The 22,414-nt window shown below is 46.1% G+C and overlaps 1 protein-coding gene across 1 annotated transcript in view; it reads right to left on the reverse strand.

The window, feature by feature from the left end:
* The window catches only part of dst (dystonin), a gene marked incomplete at its 5' end in the record, with an annotated part of 175,313 nt that overhangs the window by 134,939 nt on the left and 17,960 nt on the right, over positions 1-22,414 (reverse strand). The window contains 3 exons of the mRNA XM_083658481.1: positions 513-590; positions 7,035-7,124; positions 11,585-11,646. Of these exons, the coding sequence (XP_083514607.1) occupies positions 513-590; positions 7,035-7,124; positions 11,585-11,646 (230 nt within the window). The remainder of the gene's footprint in view (positions 1-512; positions 591-7,034; positions 7,125-11,584; positions 11,647-22,414) is intronic.

Raw genomic sequence — 22,414 nt, forward strand, 5'->3', positions numbered from 1 at the left:
TACCTGCCTCCTCTTTAAAGCTGCATTCAGCGATGTTTTTGTGTTCAAAGAAGTGTTAAACGGCTCTATATTCTGACAGCAATCGCTGTGTGTTTGGTCAGTGACTTGAAACCCCCAACCCCCCGCTGTCCTCTATCTCTCTCCTGTAGTCCTGCAGGCTGGGTGGACGTATCTCCGCAACCGTAACTCGTAGACACTCGGGGATGGCGGCATTGGATTCGGGGTGAAAAAATACATATAGTCTTTTAATGCATCGCAATTGGACCTTCCGTTTCTGAGAAAATGTAAACTTTTCTTTGATTGGATAGTTTGAGGTCAACGGCAATTTTGATCCAATCAGAGAAAAGTTGAAATTTTCTGAGAAGCGGAAGGTCCAATCACGATGACAATGTGTGTGTGTGTGTGTGTGTGTGTGTGTGTGTGTGTGTGTGTGTGTGTGTGTGTGTGTGTGTGTGTGTGTGTGTGTATGTGTGTAGCTCTGTGTGTGATTGTAGCTCCGTCGTGTCTCTCACCTGCCTCCTCTTTAAGTAATCCAGTGCTATTTGTACATTCTGGAGTCTGTGGAAGCGCATCCGCCCTCTCTCTCGAGGCTGTGGGCACAAAGAGGAAAGAGATGACGTGTAACCAGACTCTCCTCGGCATCACCGGGCAAAACACTTCACTAAATAATGAGTATTGATTAGTAGTATGAGGAGGACACACAGGACATGCGGTCAGGTCTTACCCACTGATCTGCTGGGCTCAAAACACAAACAGGGAGGAGGCAAAGAGAGAACTACCCAAAACAAGAGCAGCCATTGCTACAAATCCATTCAAAATGTGAGCACACAGTGTACAAACATATAGCAGAACATTTTTTACCATTTCCAGCTAGAGACAATTCTCATGAAAATACGAAAACAAATCCAGTGACCTTGCTGGAACACTCCTTCCAATGTGCATGTAGAATTCACTCACATCCTTCAATTAGCTGTGACGCCAACGCTGAACGCTCCAAGTGCCGTCTAGACGAGCGAGTGGCCCCGCCCCTCGTGGGCGAACGCACATGGACAGTGGAGGGCCACAGTGTGTGAGGTGATGAACGCACGTGGACAGTGGAGGGCCACAGTGTGAGGTGATGAACGCACGTGGACAGTGGAGGGCCACAGTGTGAGATGATGAACGCACGTGGACAGTGGAGGGCCACAGTGTGTGAGAGGATGAACGCACGTGGACAGTGGAGGGCCACAGTGTGTGAGAGGATGAACGCACGTGGACAGTGGAGGGCCACAGTGTGTGAGGTGGTGATGAACGCACGTGGACAGTGGAGGGCCACAGTGTGAGGGGATGAACGCACGTGGACAGTGGAGGGCCACAGCGTGAGGTGATGATGAACGCACGTGGACAGTGGAGGGCCACAGTGTGAGGTGATGAACGCACGTGGACAGTGGAGGGCCACAGCGTGAGGTGATGAACGCACGTGGACAGTGGAGGGCCACAGTGTGTGAGGTGATGAACGCACGTGGACAGTGGAGGGCCACAGCGTGAGGTGATGATGAACGCACGTGGACAGTGGAGGGCCACAGTGTGAGGTGATGATGAACGCACGTGGACAGTGGAGGGCCACAGTGTGAGGTGATGAACGCACGTGGACAGTGGAGGGCCACAGCGTGAGGTGATGATGAACGCACGTGGACAGTGGAGGGCCACAGTGTGTGAGGTGATGAACGCACGTGGACAGTGGAGGGCCACAGTGTGTGAGGTGATGAACGCACGTGGACAGTGGAGGGCCACAGTGTGTGAGGTGATGATGAACGCACGTGGACAGTGGAGGGCCACAGTGTGAGGTGATGAATGCACGTGGACAGTGGAGGGCCACAGTGTGAGGTGATGAACGCACGTGGACAGTGGAGGGCCACAGTGTGTGAGGTGATGAACGCACGTGGACAGTGGAGGGCCACAGTGTGTGAGGTGATGAACGCACGTGGACAGTGGAGGGCCACAGTGTGAGGTGATGAACACACGTGGACAGTGGAGGGCCACAGTGTGAGGTGATGATGAACGCACGTGGACAGTGGAGGGCCACAGTGTGAGGTGATGAACTCACGTGGACAGTGGAGGGCCACAGTGTGTGAGGTGATGAACGCACGTGGACAGTGGAGGGCCACAGTGTGTGAGGTGATGAACGCACGTGGACAGTGGAGGGCCACAGTGTGTGAGGTGATGAACTCACGTGGACAGTGGAGGGCCACAGTGTGAGAGGTGATGAACGCACGTGGACAGTGGAGGGCCACAGTGTGAGGTGATGAACACACGTGGACAGTGGAGGGCCACAGTGTGAGGTGATGAACACACGTGGACAGTGGAGGGCCACAGTGTGAGAGGATGAACGCACATGGACAGTGGAGGGCCACAGTGTGAGGTGATGAACGCACGTGGACAGTGGAGGGCCACAGTGTGTGAGGTGATCAACGCACGTGGACAGTGTGAGGGGATGAACGCACGTGGACAGTGGAGGGCCACAGTGTGAGTGAGGCTCACACTGTGGCCCTGATGAGATGGAAAGTGCATGACAAAGCCAAGACCCGGCAGCAGCAGCAGCAGCAGCAGCAGCAGCACATTTTGCGCTGCAGAAATTCTTGCTTTGGGCCGTCGCGCTCAGCTGTGACCGTATAGACGCAGAGGAATCCTGCTCATCTCAACATTCACCGTCTCCTGCAGCTCAGCATCTCAATGCATCTCAGTCACTCATCATCAAGCTTTCACTTGGTGCGTTTAGCAAAACAACAAAATAAAAAATAAAATCATAAAGTAGCCGATGAAAAATGTCCTGATGTTCACATCCCGGTCGGTTCAGAGCGGTTTGACTGTACGGCTCAATGATGCGCAAAGCTATTGAAATGGATAGAAAGACCCAAGCTACATGTTTCAGAATGACAAACGGTTGTGTTTTCATGTGTTTGTCATTCATTTTTATTTCACATATTTCATGTCTCTGGAAGACGTACAATATGCCAGATTGTCTCTAAATACGGTTTTACACTGAGCTGTTGCCTTTTGCTCTTTTTTCAATCACATGCCCAACAAGATAACGTGAGCATGAACCTGCCTGGGTCTTTGGATCTCTGCACAGCATCATCTATCATCCAGCAAATAAATCTAAGCAACGATTCTGACATCATTTCCTGCTTAGCAACAGGGGGCGCTATGCAACCTAGTTGTTGCATAGACGTTTTAGAAAGCATACAAGTTGGCAAACATTATGACCACTAGAGGGACTAGAATATTCTGATTCATCAGATCCTGTGGTGGCTACATTGTTGCTCTACTAACAGTGCTGTTAATGACTAACAGCAGCACGCTGCATTAGTTTGTTACAGGGGGTGCAGGCAGGGCGAGCCACACCTACCCCCTTATCATCATCATCACCACCAGCATCCATCAGCGAGTCTCCATGCTGCTCAAGCGCACATGCTTCTGTCGCACTCACCAACCGCAAAGTCTTCAGAAAATCACGCTCCCTCGGCTTTTACCACAGGAGAGGAGAACAGCACAGGGGGGGAGAAAGGAAGGAGGACATGATGGACAAACAGTGGCAAAATCAAAGGAGGATAGATAGACAATGAGCCGGACGAAATCATGGAGAGGAGAACAGAAGAGGAGGCAGGTAAGAGTAGAGGGGGAGACAGGATGTCAACAAAAAAGTCCACAGGTGCTCTGAGGATGAAAGTTAGTGGGGCTACTTGCTGGGGCTCCTCCACACACGAGATGGAGGGAAACATGCATGCAACTCAAGTACTTAGTACAGGGATGGGCAACTTTGATGACAGAGAGGAGCCACACAAAAAATGCCCTCGCTACCAGAGGGCCAGATTGTGACCGTGCACTTCCACCAGTAGCCTATACTGTAACACCATCACTCCCAATTATAGCTGCTAATTTGATGAAAAGGGCTGGTGATCAAAGTTTATTATACCAACATTTATATTGTTCATATTCAAATTGAGTCATTCTTCCATTCAGACGACACCAGAAACTTTGCTCTAGCTTTAAAACAGCCCGCTACAGCAATTTGATCACCCAAATATGTCATATTAATCAGATTAGTAATGTTGTGCAATATGCATCCTGGATATAGTTTCTTACAATAGCGTTAGCTCAAATGCTAATGTTAAACAGTATGTGGATGGACAATGCTAACGCCATTAGCGCCATGTTCTGGGTTGTACAGTGAAATAAAAACACAGTTTTTGGTGGTCTAACCTAACCTAACACTGAGTGAGGTCGGGGGGGGGGCCGCCAGTTGCCCACCCCTGACTTAATAGTACATCACAGCCTTTGACATTATGACAATAAGCCAGGACTCAACTCATAGTTACATCATCAACAACAAGACGACATGGAGTAACATTCTGCTATTAGTCTGCTGAATAACACACAACACTTTAGTCCAAAGTGCCTCAGCTACACACACACAGAGACACAATACAGTCTGAGACAGTGCAAAGTGTCCAGCTGTACAAAGAGTCTCCACGATCGCTTCCAGGAATGAAGTCAAAGACTCCACTTAATTCATTTGACGATGTCTGAATCGCACAATGACACAGCTACATAATATCAATTATTATAAATCATGACTGTTCACTATCTTTTGTTGAAGTCAAATGTCCTCTGGGCATTTCTCACTGGCACTGCTAACATTTAGTAAGGTACTCCATTTAAACCTGCCAACTCTGTTTTTACAATGGCTTGCCAACTGCTTCTGGAAGCTATTAGCAAACAGTTTCCTGCTAGCTTTGTTTTTGCTATTAAAAGAATAGAATTGGCTCTATATACAGTACATGTTATATTATTATATAAAATGGATGGACCCATATAGTCAAATAAATAATGGAATGATTTGTTATTAAATGGGTTCCTAGACATTTCTGTTAATGAATTTCATTGACATTTCCATGACAATTGCATGACATGACCTATATAGGTTGAGGCCACGTCTCGTCATAGACAGTCCGCATGTCTGGGAACGCCCACAAAATGGCTGGCGCGCGAATGGGGTAAAACTGCCCATATATCTCATGGGCTGACTCACCAAAAGACGGTGCTGCGGCTCTAAACTACATATTTTATATACACATTTGGTAGACTCGGTTTCCAGACGTTTGGTGAGCGGCGCCAACAGCGCCACCTAACCACCAAACGTCTGGGAATTTCACTGTCAAAATCTTTCTCTTCGAGCCGGCAACAATGGCCGGCAGCAGACACGCCTACATTTATTATTAGAATTTTATTTGGTAGCGGCAATGCAATGTTTCATAGTTCCAATATAGAGCAAGACACTGATGTGCTGCAAAGAGAGTTTATACCTGTTGTTTATTTTACAATAATTTTTCCTACCCGGAAGTGGTCCGCTTGCTACTGTGAACTTGTGTGAAGTCATCATCAGGCTCTGTAACGTAGCCTCGGGAGTCGGGCTTATCGCTGGGGGAAAGACCTCTAGCCGCCGGGGCCGGATGAAACACGTCCTGTTAATAGGTTATGTTTGTTTCTAAGTGATTAATATGTTTCTCTGCAAACGCGGCGATGTTTTGCGAGACACCGGTTCTGCATGAGCGTCACTGCCCCCAGAAAGCAGGCACGCCCACAACACTCATGATTGGTTCTCCGATGCAAGGCTTCCAACAGCGCCACCTAACGTTATGAAAATATTTAAATAGTAATATTCTCAGTCTTACAGTAGTGAAACGGATTAAGACTGAGGGCTGAGTCTACATGTTTGGGGGTTCTAGAGCAGAACACAAGACGTCTGCTCAGATGTGCGTTTACTGCGGTGGTTAAATCCCCGATCGTGTCTGCCTGGGCTGGGCTATCAGCTAAATTCTAACTTTGCTGAATGGATAGAACGGGAGAATTTACCCCACCCTGACCCCGCCCCCAGGCTAACCCAGTGTCTATTGTGGGCGTTCCTAGAGCCTGTATGGGCGTTCCCAGACATGCGGACTGTCTCTATAGCACAATTTACATGAGCATTATTTGTCTGTGCCTATTTCTTTATTGCCACATTCTTGTGTTTAACACATTGATACCTGATGCAGCATTTGCGTGTATATCCCTCATTTGTGTGTGTATCCCTTTAAGACCGCGAACCGCGTGACGCGGTTCGCGGTCTTAAAGGGATACACACACAAATGCTGCATCAGGTACCAATGGGTTAATAGCTGTTTGAGGGGTGTTTGTAGGGCATCATGCTATGTGGCAAATGTAGTCATGTTTGTCCTTTGAGGGTCAGCAGTTCAAACAACAGGACAGCACATATCTGAATTTCACAAACAGCAACCTCATTCGTTTTGCTTGTAAATATATGAATATATACATATATGTATGTATCTTGCTCTGTATTCATATGATAGATTTCAGGCTACTAGTTTGAATAAATTAATGAATTACACTTTCTGTTACTTATTTCAAAGGTAGTCCCAGTTAGTGAGTTAAATAAGTTGCTTAGCAAGTTAACTATTGTCAGGGCTCATTTTGGGTTGCTACAGAGCTACTTGCAGACTCAAATGGAGCCAAGAATCTAGCTAATACCATCCTGCTGAGTTATTTTTTTTCGGAGGGTGAAAAAATAGACAATAACCTCTTGTGGGTACCCACCGTATAATCACAATATTCAAGTCTGTCACCACATTAGTGAGACGAACGCAACTTGGCACGACTGCTTCATTCCTGACTGGATGATTGTAATGGCAATAACAACAGTATGGTAAATATTGCATAATCTAGCAGCACGCCAAACACAAACACTTAAATTCAATAGGATGGAAAAGGAAATCAAAGCTGTAATAGGCTTGATCAGTTTGGAAACGTGCACACCATTAACATATTACAGACGTTGAAATGCCAAGATGCTGCTCTGCTAACAGGTGTAGTTATAGGTGGGGAGAGGGTAGTGAATCATCATGTATACTACTGTATTTGTATAATGTATTTTCCCTTAAAGGGAAAGTGACCATGAAGGTTAAGTAGGAGTAAAAAAGTATCAGGTTAAAACTCACCAATGTGTCTCCAGACAAGACCTCCAGCAGTGAGATCAAGTTATGTCCATCTCGTAAGTCTTCATACAGGTCATTGATATGCTTCCGTACCTGTGGACACGGGCAAGAAAGCAAAATGTAAGACATCTGCAGAAATCACATTGTTATTACACAACTATTTAGTGACAATCATAACGAATACAGTGGTACTACATGTCATCAAAAATGATGTTTTGAAATCTAATGAGACATTTCCTGACATACTGCATATAAATAATAAATAAAATGACTTATTATTATGACTTACTATATTATAATCATAGTTTGTAGCTCCAATCAACAGATTGACTCCTCATATTTCCTGTATACAAGTTGCCCAACCTTCTTTTAGTCTCACTATCACTATATCAGTTATAGTGTTTGATGTTTCTTCCTCATGTCATTTAAGATGACCTGTGAATACCTGCTCAAACAACTGTCAAAACACCTGAGAGCTGCCATCTAGTGGTGGGTATGACCATGATTTCCTGATTCGATATCCCGATATACAAGGTCCCGTTTTGATCGATATTTCAGTTATAATACCCATTTTGCTTGGATATGAAAGAGATCCTCAAATAACTAATCCTATAATAAGAATGTGAAGTGTGTGTGTGAGTGAGTGAGTGAGTGAGTGAGTGTGTGTGTGTGTGTGTGTGTGTGTGTGTGTGTGTGTGTGTGTGTGTGTGTGTGTGTGTGTGTGTTTATTGAACACACTGCTGCATTAGAAACAGAGATAGAAATGCAGCTTTGTGTGTGTGTTGTTTGACACACTCCTCTCCTCTCTACAAGAGACAGAATGGAGCATAAATCACTCTGAGCAGATGGTTGAGACACCTTCTCTCTATGGCCCACTCAGCATTTAACAAGTCCACTCCAAGACTTTCTCCTTCCAGCAGGCCCTCCTCTCCTCTCCTCTCCTCTCCTCTCCTCTCCTCTCCTCTCCTCTCCTCTCCTCTCCCCTCCTCTCCCCTCCCCTCCTCTCCTCTCCTCCTCTCCTCTCCTCTCTCCCCTCCCCTCCTCTCCCCCCTCCTCTCTTCCTCTCTCCCCACTCCTCCTCTCCTCTCCCCCCTCCTCTCTCCCCTCCTCTCCTCCTCCTCTCTCCCCTCCTCTCCTCTCCTCTTCTCTCCTCATCTCTCTTCTTCTCCCCCCCCTCCTCTCCTCTCTCTCCTCTCTCCCTCCTCTCTCCTCTCTCCTCCTCTCTGCTCTCCTCTCCTCTCCTTCCTGTCCTGACTACTACCGTGCCTGTGAATCGGCGTGCCGCCTAGTGACCTGCTTTCACACAGGCCTCTCAGTTAGCGGGCACAGCTGTGGAGCCAAAATAGAGCCACACCCTCATGTTAGTGGGTCAGCCAAACAGATCCCCCACTCTGACGCAGCACAGCACCGTGTCAGAGAGGACCAGGCCTGCTGCCCCAGACACAACCACAAAGAGGCTGTGCTACTCGTTCATTTGAAATTCTCAACTTTGGCTGTCCAGCTTCTCAGAAATTAAACTAAAAAACATAAATAACAGCATGTTGAAACTTTAAAAGTAAATTATCATGAATGCTATAATGGTCCAATTAAAACATCATCGCAACATTGTGAGCTGTTTAGAGGACTGGTAAAATAGACAATAACAATAAGTGTATGCTGCCATCTAGCAGAGGAACAGAGATGACTCTGATACCAGTCCCCTTGTCAGATACTGGGTAAGGTCACAATACGAGGGATCAGCCGAGCAGCATTTTGGTGAACAAACCGCGTCACTGGGTGGCAACGGCAATGGAACCCTATGGAGCCCAAGTGGCGCGAGGCGTGAGTGTCTGACTCTAGCCAGTTAACTCTGTTTACATTTTAAAAACTGCGACAGTTCACACAACTTTAACACGACATGCATAATATTATACATCAAACTCTTGAGCTACTTCTGCGCTCACTCAGAATGTCAAAATATAAGCGATGTCATGTATAGTTTTTGAGATATTAACGTTTGTCTGGCACAACTCATACTATTAACTGCCCGAGGGGGTTCCGGCATTTCTGGGTGGCAAGTGACGTCACGCTGATTCGTCCTATAGGCCAAACTCCCAAAAATGTGCTGTTGTCCTTTTGCTGCTAATGTGGAGAAATGCGTCCCCGTCCTGGACCATCTCCAGAGATCCAGTTGGGGCCATCAGATTACAATCTGTTCTCAATGTGTCTTGGGTGCATTTACACCTTCATCTTTATGCGGTTAAATACCCAATTACAATCTGATCAGTCAATCACGCATGTTAACACTTTCAGTGCCACGGCCCTTGGGCAAAAGGTTGCTTGCTGTGCCACATAGGCCGCAATGCATTTTAAAACAGTCATATAATTTCTTTAATAATTACTATGTAAACACTGAACACGCACAAATAACGATGAGACTCTCTTCTATCACCTGCAAAAAAAAGTTTATTGATCCCATTTTCCGTTCTTTAGTTATGAGCCGGAGAAGATAGCTTGATTGAACGAAAAAAAGAGCTTTTTTTCTACGAGCTGAGATAATGAGCCTTTTGTGAAATTAAACATTTCAAGCACATCACTGACTCTGAAGCTAATTTTCTGATGTAGTCACACCTCAAAAATAATTTCCTTCAATAAAACAGTGAAGGCAAGGGAATTTTGTTTGGAAGAATAATATTTTTAGCTGAAACCAGCAGCGCTGGCGCCTGCATGCGCTGCTGGTTGCAGCTTCTTGCTGATCTTTTGCTGCTGGTGGGCATCGGATATTCTGGCTTGCGTTTGCCAACCCTGTCCTGCTGTCTGGGTCTGTGTTGTGTACTTGGCTCTGCGTGCCCACCTCCCCCCCTCCTCCTCCCCCCCCCCCCCCCCCGTTGTGGGAGGAGTATCTCTCTGCTCTGCTGTTTTCTCGTTTTCTCTGCCTGTGCTCAGCACTGAAAAAGTCTGCTAGATCCTGCTTTTTTACAGCCGCGTGTACCAGCTCCCATGCTTCGAGTTGAGAATAATAACAAATCCACGGCTGATCATGTGTTGCAGCGGACACGGAGGCTGTTGCAGCGGACACCGAGGTACTCAATTGTGATAGCAGATTGGCTGCTGCAGGGGCACAGCTAAACGTTGCTTCAATGAAGCCGCTGCATACGGACGGATGCGATGCGATTTCCTTCCCCCCAATGACTTCTTCTGTGTGTTTCACTCCACGTTCTCTCATCTGGAGAGCGCTGTCGCCACCTAAGGGTTCTGTAAAATAGGTTAGACACATTCAATACCTCTGAATATTGTAAGAGGCGATGTAAGAGGCATAGATCGACACCCCCCCGTCAAAAAAAAAAAATCGAGTTATGACGCCATTTGGCGTCGCTGGCACTGTACGGTAAATTTCTAATGACGCCATATGGCGTCGCTGGCACTGAATGTGTTAATACGCATGTTAATACCAAGTGTAAAGGGGGTCTAAGATTGATTCACATGAAAATGATTAGATCACAGGATTGTTGCATTGTTTTCATAACAGAAAGCAATGTGTTTTCATTGGTAACATATTGATTAATATTAATATACCACTGATGGAAATACTGTAAAGGATTTAAAGCCCCAATCAGTGACTTTTTCCCCTTAATATAACAGCTTTTTAGTCATTGAGGATGGTAGAGTGACTTGTAACAGGGAGAATGTCGCCTCTATTGGTCACACACCGCCCTCTAAAGGCCTCTCCTGGGACTAAGCAGTTGTGTGCCTGCGTCCCGGAGGCAAGATGTGCGCATGCGCTGTACAGCGGAAGCGCTGTCTTCATGAAAACAAGGAAGTAACTCGGTGCGGATTTGCTACGAAAATGACGTTTCACGTAACTACGGATTATTATTCCATCACGTGGTGAGAGTACCCGATGTCACAACATGTACATAGAGCTTTCTGCCGCTGTGTTTTGTTGACTTTGAACGGCGATATCGATACTATTGCGCGCAGAGGGCGCAGTTTCCCCAATAGCAAAACTTGGAAAAGTTGCTGAATGGGCCTTTAATTTAGGCTACATATCATTTGCAGATTATTCGTGTGAGACGAGGTGAAACATGTAGATACTTGTTGAGCCACCAAGTTGTTCCCCTAATTCCACGGACAGTTGAAACACTACAGTTACAGTAAGTGATGTGAAATTCCTGAGTCAACAAAAGACAACCCGTTACTGCTTCAGTGCAGCCGTGCGACTCGTGTTGAATGAGTTCTCTTAACGATCTATAATAATAATAATGTGAGATTGCCTGCATGTTAGGACCCAACATGGATGGCTGGTAATTGTTTTCACTGCCAACACCGCTCCAGCAGATTGTTTATTTTAGAAGAAAATTGGAAGAAAAGTATTTAAGGCCAGAAATCAATCTATGTCACAGTCTTATTGCCTTAGGCGTTCCTCTGTGTTTTATATAAATACAGTGCAGTTAGTTACCATTATACACATGGGACATCCTGAGAAAAATACAATTATTTCAAGTTCTTAAATTCCATATGATAACAGACAGACAAACACTACCAAACATCAAACATCATGGATTAGTTCTTACCTTCATTAGATGCTGATTTATCCATTTGGTGAAGGTCTTCTTCTGCACTCTGTCTCTTTCATCTGCAGGACAGAGAGAAACACAGATTTGTGGTGGCGTTCTTTCACATGATGGAGGCAGGCATCGTCACCATAGAGGCGTTTGGGCAAAACAAGATCTCGTTTGAAGAAAGCTGTCATCAGAGCAATTTTATTTCTTTTCAGCACTGCTCGCACCTATTAATTAGACTATTATGTTGAATGATAACCGAGAACAGACTTAAACGCAGAGTGATAAATTTACACTCATGTTCCCGCCTAGGAAGTGCCTCACAAGAATCAGGAAATACAAGGGCTAGAGCAGTCTCAGGTAAAGACTTCAGGTAAAGACTTTAGGTAAAGACTTACTTAATCCTCATAAAGCCCTTATAAAGCCCTTCTAAAGAGTGTAGATCACAGGGTAGATTTTTTAATGCACATAACCTTTCTTACAGTACTTCCTATTCAGCGATGTATAACTGCTGCTCCCTAACACCCGCAAAATATTTCATTATTTTTGGATTTATCGTTTCCGTGACAGTCATGGAAAAGAAAGAACGCGTCTAAACGCTCCGTTCCCACTGAATGAAAGGAGGGATGTCATTTCCCATCTCTCAGAGTTGGCATCGCTCTGTTGCCGGATAGTGTTGACCACGTTGTTTTTTGTTTCTCGTATCCATGGCAACCGGACTGGACCGCCCGCTTCCCAGCAGCCAGAGCCGGGGGTAAAACTGCGCTTTATGATCAGCATTTTAAACAACGTGCATTTCTGATTTTTGTTTTCCTGTTTCTTCAAGCTGGTTCTCCGTCTCCTCCTCCTCTCCTCATCATGTCACTGCCTGAAGATCTGCCTGATAGGTCACCCTATGTCTCCCTCATGGTCACCCTATGTCACCCTCATGGTCACCCTATGTCTCCCTCATGGTCACCCTCATGGTCACCCTATGTCACTCTCATGGTCACCCTATGTCACCCTCATGGTCACCCTATGTCACCCTCATGGTCACCCTATGTCTCCCTCATGGTCACCCTCATGGTCACCCTATGTCACCCTCATGGTCACCCTATGTCACCCTCATGGTCACCCTATGTCACCCTCATGGTCACCCTATGTCACCCTCATGGTCACCCTATGTCACCCTCATGGTCACCCTATGTCTCCCTCATGGTCACCCTATGTCACTCTCATGGTCACCCTATGTCACCCTCATGGTCACCCTATGTCTCCCTCATTGTGACCCTATGTCACTCTCATGACACCCTCACATTAGAAACGAGCACAATCGATACCACTGCTTACTGGGTCACGTTTAGCCCACTGCTGATCACAACAGCAGCAACACAATGGACAACGACAATCAGTATTCTCCTGGACTTTAGAAGCACAACACAAATGACACAGATAGCCTCCTTTCGTTTGTAATCATCAACATGGGATGACCTAAGAAGGGCATTTTTGAGAGTGCCTAGTCTGAGTAAATAATTAGCACAGAGGCGACCAATCTGAGCTGGAAATGGCAAGAAGCACAGATACTGACCCATGCAGCACATGAGAGTCACCAGGTGAGCTCTGTACGCCCTCTCGCTCTTCAGCAGGTGGCACGTCCTCCTCACTAGCTCCTGAGGGCCGTCCACGAGCTGGGAGAGGGAGTCCTCATGGTCCAGATACACAGATGATGACATGTTGGTGAGCTGCTGGGCGAGGGAGTCCTCATGGTCCAGATACACAGATGTCATCTTGCTAAGCTGCTGCAGTTAGTGAGGAAGCAGCAGCAGCAGCAGCAACTAGACGCTCTTCTTGCCAGCCTTGTCTGCCTTGTGCCTGCCCACCTCTAGAGTAGCAGCAACTCCCTCTCTCATCAAGCATCCAGGACGAGTCCTGTCAGGTTTTCCATGGCCGCTCAGTACTCGGAGCTCCACGCTGACGCCGCTCGCTCGGTGTTTATGTAGCGGCCGCGTTCACACAGCCACAAGAGAGAAGGTGGTTTGTCGGGAGAAGAAGCCCAGCTCCTTGTTAACATGTTTGTCAGGATGATTCAAACTTAATCAGGCAGGACATGGGCCCGTTTGTTTAGGCGACCGCAAGTTAGGCGCTGAAGAATGTGTGATGATGACAAAACCAGACACTCCATCGCCGAAACATCTTCTCCAACATAGAGTCTCTTCTTGAGCAATACAAACAGCTTCACCCATAGACCTCAATGCTCTTAAGTGTTGAGATAATAATCATCTCTATTTGAGCAGCTGCCAAGAATCACCACGACGCTGAACGCTCACATCGCCACAAAAACACACAGGCAAATACCAAATACTCGACTTATCGTAACAATCACCAGCCTTCGTGATACAACATGAAAAATGCCACTTAAGCCTAGCAATCTTTTCGTGCAAGTTCTTCATCCAAGACTCTGAAGATTTGTCCAGCTTACTTTCACACTGACACTGTATTACTGCATCCGTTACATAAGACAGGTGTAAAAGTGAAAGTAATATACAGGTGTAAAAACTAAAGGGTTCTTGCCCTACGATGTGAAACTTCAGTGGCGCAGAAATGGGTGTAAAAAAGACAGACTTTATCACTGTGAATTCAGCAATATGCATTTATAGACTTTATCATTTACTTGATCATTTATTTATTACAGACGGGCGTAAAGGTTGTCATATAGAAAGGGCTAATGCTAATGCTAATGCTAATGCAGGTCATTATTATAAAAGGTGGAACACAGACATTTCCAGCATAATGGATACGCCTCACGGTCACGGGCTTTGTCACTCTCTCTACGGATTCCTACATTTAGTTCATCTAAAAATAGTTCATGTGTAAAAGCTGCAGAGAATTGAAAACTGGGTTCTGGATTGGACTGGGAATTGTTTTTTGCATGATGCCACCATTCCAGATCAAGATCAGGACATCAGGAAAACGCGGAGATCCGGGTTCAATTCCCGGCAGCAGCAGTACGTCCGGCTTGGTCAGAGGTTCGGACACTACTGGCCGTGTTTGCGGCGCCTGTGGGTTGGAAGCCGGTGGGGTATGATGACTGAGTCCCCGTTGTTGCAGTAGTGCCTCCTCTGGCCGGTCTTGGAGGAGGGGAACTGGGGGAATAGCGTGATCCTCCCATGCACTACATCAGGGATACTCAACTTGCTTTGCCCCCGGGGGCCACTTTCGTGAAATGATAGAAGGCCAGGGGTCAGTTAATAAACAAACAATATACATTCTTCTGTAGCGGATTGTAGGTTTTTGGGGTGTCAGCCGGAGTTTAGTCTGACAATGTTGCGCACACCGGATAGTTAGTTAGGTTAAGTTAGTTAGGTTAAGTACATACATAAGTGCCTGGGTAGCGAGCAGTAGCCTGGGTAAACCCAGCCCCCACATGACCTGCTCTCAGAGTTCTCAGTCACTAGTGAGTAGGGTAAGCATGAGAGCAGGTCACTGGGGGCTGGGTTTACCCAGGCTAAGCGAGCAGACGGCAGTATTTGACAATTTAGCAGCTAAATCATAGATTATTGAAAGATATTCCATATTCCAGACTGAAATGCTATAACAGAAGTGGCGTATTGGCCAGAATGACATGAACATTTGGACACTTATTCAGCGGGTATCTTGCATGTTGCGTTCAGGTGCACTGTAAAAAAAGAAAGAAAGAAAAAGGTTTTTGCAATTTCAACCCGCCCGTGGGGCGCATGTGGCCCGCAGGCCGCAAGTTAAGTATTACTGCACTACATCATGCCGGTGAAACTCCTCACTGTCAGGTGAAAAGAAGCGGCTGGAGACTGCACATGTATCGGAGGAAGCATGTCCTAGTCTACAACTCTCCCCAGATCAGCAGAGGGGGGGGGGGGGGAGACAACGACCGGGACAGCGACCGGGGGTGGGGGTGGGGGGGCTGTAACTTGATATGCAACGGCCGACTTGGACTGAAACAAGCAGCGGAAGAATCATAAAGGGATAAAGAACATAGTCTGTGTTCATATCCCTCCGTGCGCTGCAGTGTGGCAGTGGCAGATCTTTCCCAGCAGTGCTGCTGTGTCATCTGTCCCTGTGACACTGTCGTCGTCGTCGTCGTCATCTCCCCCAGCTGACTCACGCAGCTATGAAGGCAGCACCGGGCCCCGCCCCGCAGCAGGCTGCCATTTTGGTTTCTAAAGCCCACATCTGAGGCTCTTTACTGCATAATACATAAGCCTCTCTCCCCCTGAGAAATGCATTAATATAGATTGGCTGGGGAAGTGTTCCAGGAAAGCCTCCAGCTCAACGCAAAGGGACAAGCTGAACTGACTCAGACCCCATCATCACCCTGCAGAGCTGCTGCTGCACACGCTGAGCTTCTGACATCATTCAAGGTTCATAGTCTCAGGTCGACCTCGGCCAGTAGAAGGTCGTGTGAAAAACACTTCATCAGAAAGTGCATTAGTGCTAGCAGTAGGGCTCTGCAATAAAATCGATACGTCAGTATATCGCAATACTTTTTTCCGCAATACTGTATCGATATTTCAGAAAAATATCGTGATATATCGCCATATCGATTTTTTGCACATCCGTGTGTTCAGTGACACAATAAGAATACTTTTTATTTCAGTGCGTTCAGTAACACACTCAACACTCGGTAGTTTTGACTAAATTTGTCCACTCAGTTATCAATATAAAGTGATGTACATATTATTACACTATTTTTACTATGATTTTAGCTCTATTTTAAAATTCTCAGTAAATTATGTAGCGTATTGCAATATATCGCAATATGTATTGTATCGCAATGTATTGTGACACAATCGTATCGTGACCCATGTATCGTGATACGTATCGTATCGTGAGGTCCTTGCCAATACCCAGCTCTAGCTAGCAGTGTAAATAAACAAAGCAGCCAACCACATTTGAATATACACTGAAAATGTAGTTTCTTTTTTACCTTTATTTATACAGGGGGAGTCTCACTGACAGCAATGCTCTCTCTCTCTTTCAGGAGTGCCCTGTTCACATTCACACACACATTCATACCTGGAAGATGACCAGTACAGCCACAGTCTGATCTGCTGGCCACTGAGCAGCTCCACTGGAGCAGTTGGGGTTAATGGCCTTGCTCAAGGGCACCTCAGTGGTGGTAATGACGGAGGGGCAAGCGCTGCCTTTTCACTTTCCCCACCCAGATTTATCCTGCCCGTGCCGGGGATTGAACCGACGACCTAAGCTCGCTTCTCTAACCATTGGGACACCACTACAGTACACTACAGTACAGCACAGTACATTTCTGTATTGTACTTCCCAACAACTAAGGATGGGAGTTTAATAGTGTGGTGCCCTCTTGAGGACTTAGCAAGGATTAACAATCATTTACACCTGAATTCTTCCCTCATTCCAACAGTAAATGAATGAAGTACAGACGCCCACGTGCCTCAGCTGAGCGCAACCATAACAACAGCAGTCATAACATTGCATGCAAACGTGCCTCCGCTCAGGAACTGTCATAACATTGTGACACTTTATGACATTATGACAGTATGACATCACTGTGAACCCAACATCCCTCCTTCCCTGACAATAAAAAATGATGCCAGATCAAATATAGCCATCATCAGCTGATCCCTCTGCTGCTGCACAGCTTTAGCAGTCACACTTAACATCCAATAAATGCTGTGATATAGCGCCTGGACTTCCACACCATTTAACTTCTGATCCATGATCCTCTTACCAGTCTCTTGTCCTGACATAACATTATGACATTATGACTGATCCTTCAGCTAAGAAACGCATGAGTTTGTAGTGTCTACCTGTTACTGGAAATGTATTTAAGACCAAGATCTTTCCCCATTAGTGATATAAAAGCAGTGGGCAAACGCTAGGCGTCAGTGATGATGACGCGGAAGTGAAGTGAAAAGCTGTAGTTCCTCGAATGGCCACTTGGGGGTCGGGGGCAGTAGGCATTCCCCCCATGACTTTGTAACAGGCTTAAACATCTTTCCAGTCGGGGGGGTCATTTTTTATATAAGTATATACGTTTTTATAAGTAAAATATATGATAGAAAAGGGGGTGATTGACAGATCGCCTGTCCAGTGATCGTGCAGCTTGCCGATCACGGACCAATAGCAGGCAGAGCTGTGGCTCACGTGAGGTGTGGAAGGACTCAACCCGTTCCCTCCCACTCTGCTGACAAAAAATCAAGATGGTGACGGCCAACACTTCAACTCCAAACGGGAGTGGTGTTTTTTCTATGCCGTTAGATTGTTTAGACAAAGTGAATATCTACCAAAAGGTCCAGGCAGATTGCTTAGAAATGGCTTCAAATGTGTTTGAAGCCACTTTTGACCTTTCAACTCAAAGAGTTGACGTTTGAAGGATCGCATCCAACGCCTGACTAGCAGCATTCTCTTGCCAGTTTCACTTGATGTTCTTCAAGGACTCCACAGACCCAATATCTACCAAGAGGATTGGCCCCAAAATCTCTGTGACTCTCCAGTAGATAGTTTGTCCAGTGCACGGCGCGTTGACACGGAAATCAACTCTAACAAAAAGGCAGAAAACGCTCTCTCTGGACTCAGTGTGTTCTGCATCAGCTGTCAAAGGCCAAACAAACACCTGCTTTGGCATGACTGATATTATTTATGACCCCATTTATGTTATTATGTTATGATTCACACAATTTATTGCAGTGTTTCCCCCGCCAGGCCTGTAGAATCAAATCATGCCAGCGTGCGGAGCTGTTCCAAAACGTGTCAACGTGTGTCATTGCCTGGGAAACGCACATCTCATAATACAACTGTTCGCATCGCATCCCATAATAGTATGAGGATACTTGGGATGCCACTGCGAACATAGATGCGAACAGGTTAGCTAAAAGTTTAGCGTCGCCAGCGAGGGTCCCCACCGCTGCGGTTGGGGTACATTTCGAAATCCCTCCAGGCCTGAAAAATTTTCTAGGGGAAAGACTGATTTTCTTGGAAACCCGTTTGGGTTGGGCACGATGAGTGCATGACACTTTAATAAATCAATCAATCAATCAATCTAACCTGGAGCACTGCCAAGAGCAACAAATGACTCCATGAAACACTTTGATAAGCAGTAGATAAGGTAGTAATTAAGGGCTGCAGTGCTGTATTATAGTTGAGTGCACTGCCTTTTCCCACAGTAGCTTCCCCAGTAATGTGTCAATCTAGGAAATGTACACACTGGATCAAGCACAGTGTAGCATGGAGCATGGATACATGTAGCATGGAGCAGTGTAGCATGTAGCATGGAGCATGGATACATGTAGCATGGAGCAGTGTAGCATGTAGCATGGATACATGTAGCATGGAGCAGTGTAGCATGTAGCATGGATACATGTAGCATGGAGCAGTGTAGCATGTAGCATGGAGCAGTGTAGCATGTAGCATGGAGCAGTGTAGCATGGATACATGTAGCATGGAGCAGTGTAGAATGTAGCATGGATACATGTAGCATGGAGCAGTGTAGCATGTAGCATGGAGCATGGATACATGTAGCATGGAGCAGTGTAGCATGGATACATGTAGCATGGAGCAGTGTAGCCTGTAGCATGGAGCATGGATACATGTAGCATGGAGCAGTGTAGCATGTAGCAGTGTAGCATGGTGCATGTAGCATGGATACATGTAGCATGGAGCAGTGTAGCATGGAGCATGGAGCAGTGTAGCATGGAGCATGGAGCAGTGTAGCATGTAGCATGGATACATGTAGCATGGAGCAGAGTAGCATGGAGCATGGATACATGTAGCATGGAGCAGTGTAGCATGGATATATGTAGCATGGAGCAGTGTAGCATGTAGCAGTGTAGCATGGAGCATGTAGCATGGATACATGTAGCATGGAGCAGTGTAGCATGTAGCAGTGTAGCATGGAGCAGTGTTGCATGGAGCAGTGTAGCATGGGGCATGTAGCATGGAGCAGTGTAGCATGTAGCAGTGTAGCATGGAGCATGGATACATGTAGCATGGAGCAGTGTAGCATGGGGCATGTAGCATGTAGCAGTGTAGCATGTAGCAGTGTAGCATGCGGCATGTAGCATGTAGCAGTGTAGCATGGAGCAGTGTAGCATGGAGCATGGATACCATCAAGTCTCTGAGACACTTATTTGTAGAGCCAAGTGAAGCACGTGTGCATGGCTATAAATAGTTACAACCCTAAACCCAATGCGGTCCCTGCAACTGTAGGCCACATAATATCTGTGCCATCAGGTCACATCCTTCATTTACATACAGTCAGACGATGTAAGGACATTATGGAAGAGTTTTGATTTATTTATTTTAGAGTCTGTCTCATGGTCTGCCTGTTTGATTTCTGATTCTGACTCAACCATCCCGAGGGAAGCCAGCATTACGCTTCAAAGTTGTATTTTTACATCCAAAAAGTCAGCGATTCAAGAAGTGACATTGGTTGTGCTTCTCAGTGAATGGCTGAACTGCTCCAAAAACACATAGTAAGCACAGTAAAGCAGGCAGCAGTAGACGGTCTATGTAGACTAGAGCAGTGGTTCCCAACCATTTTTGTGTTATGTAGCCTACCCCTTGAGCGTTTTACCATGCCGATAGTACCCCCTCACTCATGTGTGTCCATAATTCTCCTAAAGTTGTTATATTAAACTTATATTAAACTTTCAGTAGGCCTCTCTAACACATCTCATTAAATGAAAATAATTTGAATGACTCCTCTTTAATACAATTTTGACAGTTTTCAATTGGGAAAAAGTCGCTAGTTTTTATCATTTTGGAAATACATTGTAATCCCAATCTTTCCAAGTACCCCCTGCAAGCTGCTCAAGTACCCCTAGGGGTACACGTACCCCTGGTTGGGAATCACTGGACTAGAGCATGAATCATGTCACAGTCTTTCACAGACTACTTCAACTTTCACAGGCTGATTCAAATAGGAGAACGAATCCATTTCACAGGGTGCTTTCCCTGCATGTGCTGTAAGGCCAGTGTCTGCCACATGGGGGCCAGTGACACCCTTTGACATACAGCTGAGCTATGTCAGCATGCCTAAAATATCATCACATAGCAGAGTAGGCTACAGTCAGAGCAGAGTAGGCTACAGTCAGAGCAGCAGAGTAGGCTACAGTCAGAGCAGAGTAGGATACAGTCAGAGCAGAGTAGGCTACAGTCAGAGCAGAGTAGGCTACAGTCATAGCAGAGTAGTTTACAGCCATGGCAGAGTATCTATATCTATATCTATATCTATATCTATAGATATAGATATCTATATATATATGTCATCCTCTTGACCTCGCTCGCACAGCAGGGAAATCTAAATACATGTAAAGACTAAAGTGAAAAGCCCTCCACCTTCCTTGTCTCTAACAAGGACGCGCTAAACATTCTTGTTCAACAGCTCTCTCCTCGCGTCTCTCCGTGTCATTCACAGCCAGCTCAGGAAGCACAGGCATGTGTACTTCAGTTGTTGGCACAAGCCCATTATGTTAACGAGCAATAGCAGTATCTTTGCAATACACCGTTGCCTTGATTGGAGTTAATATCTTACATGCATGTTTGCATTACTCTGCTGGAATCGCACTATTCTGACCCACAGAAACCCTTCACACTGGATGACATGCCAGAGGTTTGTTGCACCTCAAAGCAGCCGAAGGAACGGTCTCTTCTCCGTGTGTAATGAGGGGTTTTGAGGCGTTTATGACACATTTCCAGACAACAGAGATGCCCGCTGGAGTGATGACTCAGCACAAAATGGCTGCCATCTCTCTGGCACTTGGTCAACAACACGAGGAAGCTGGATGAGAGGTAAACAGAAAGGCCAGTGACGACGACGACGAGGGGCAGACATGGGAGGCTGCATTTCTGTCATTCCTTGTAAGTGAGACAGTGGCAAGTCTTCTGCTCCTGTGAAGTGTGTGACTGGAGACAGCTCAGTGGGAGAAACAGGTTTAAAGAGTGCGCTGCAGGTTCAGAAACGATTGAATTTACATTTTGGGCTCAAGATCCCTATGAAAATACCCCTGGGGGGGGCATGGGGTAAAAAGGTGACATTCTAATGCACATTCTAATGCACATGTTCGATAAAAAAAGGCCATCTGGGCAGATACATGCAGGCGGTGTCTAGTCATATGGTCAGCATGGGGGAAATCCTCCCGTTCTGCCCATTCAGCATAATTAGCAGGATCGGGGATTCAACCCCCGCAGTATATAAACGCACATCTGAACAGACGTCTATGTACCCGCTCTTGAATCCCCAATCCTGTAATGTAGAGCAGCAGAGCTGCAGCACTGGTGCAGCTGGTGAGTCAGCCCATTGAGATATGTGAGGGTTTTTTCCCCGCCGTCCTATCCTTCGTACTACTACTGACACAACGATACCGGAAGTAACGTTTTGTAGGTGTTCCCACACAGAAAGCCCAGCCAGCAGTTCATCTAGCAGCCGCACTGATACCAGCCCAGGCCGACAATGCCATCCATATCAAAATGAAGAGACTGGCTGATTATAGCACCTATTGTGGGTTAACAAACCCTTTGAAGATTTAAGATAATGAATGTGTATAAAAGACCAAAGTCGTGCTAATGTTACAGTTTCGTTTAACAAACAGGCCTAACTAAATAGGCTAAGAGAAAAGCGAACGCTAATGAACACTCAGGATTAATCGGGTGACATAGCAGGGCCAAACCCAAATATGAATCATGCTGCCATGTTGTGGATGATTGATTTTCAGCTGCAGACTAGATCTACTAGATCACTTACTAGACTAGATCACTTACTAGATCACTTACTAGACTAGATCACTTACTGACAACTTGTGATCTTTCTATTTCAGCCATAAGGCAGCTCAGGATGAGGGGCCATATCTTAAG

The sequence above is a fragment of the Poromitra crassiceps genome, assembly GCF_964638095.1.
Source record: "Poromitra crassiceps genome assembly, chromosome: 22".
In the NCBI taxonomy this organism is placed as follows: Eukaryota; Metazoa; Chordata; class Actinopteri; order Beryciformes; family Melamphaidae; genus Poromitra; species Poromitra crassiceps.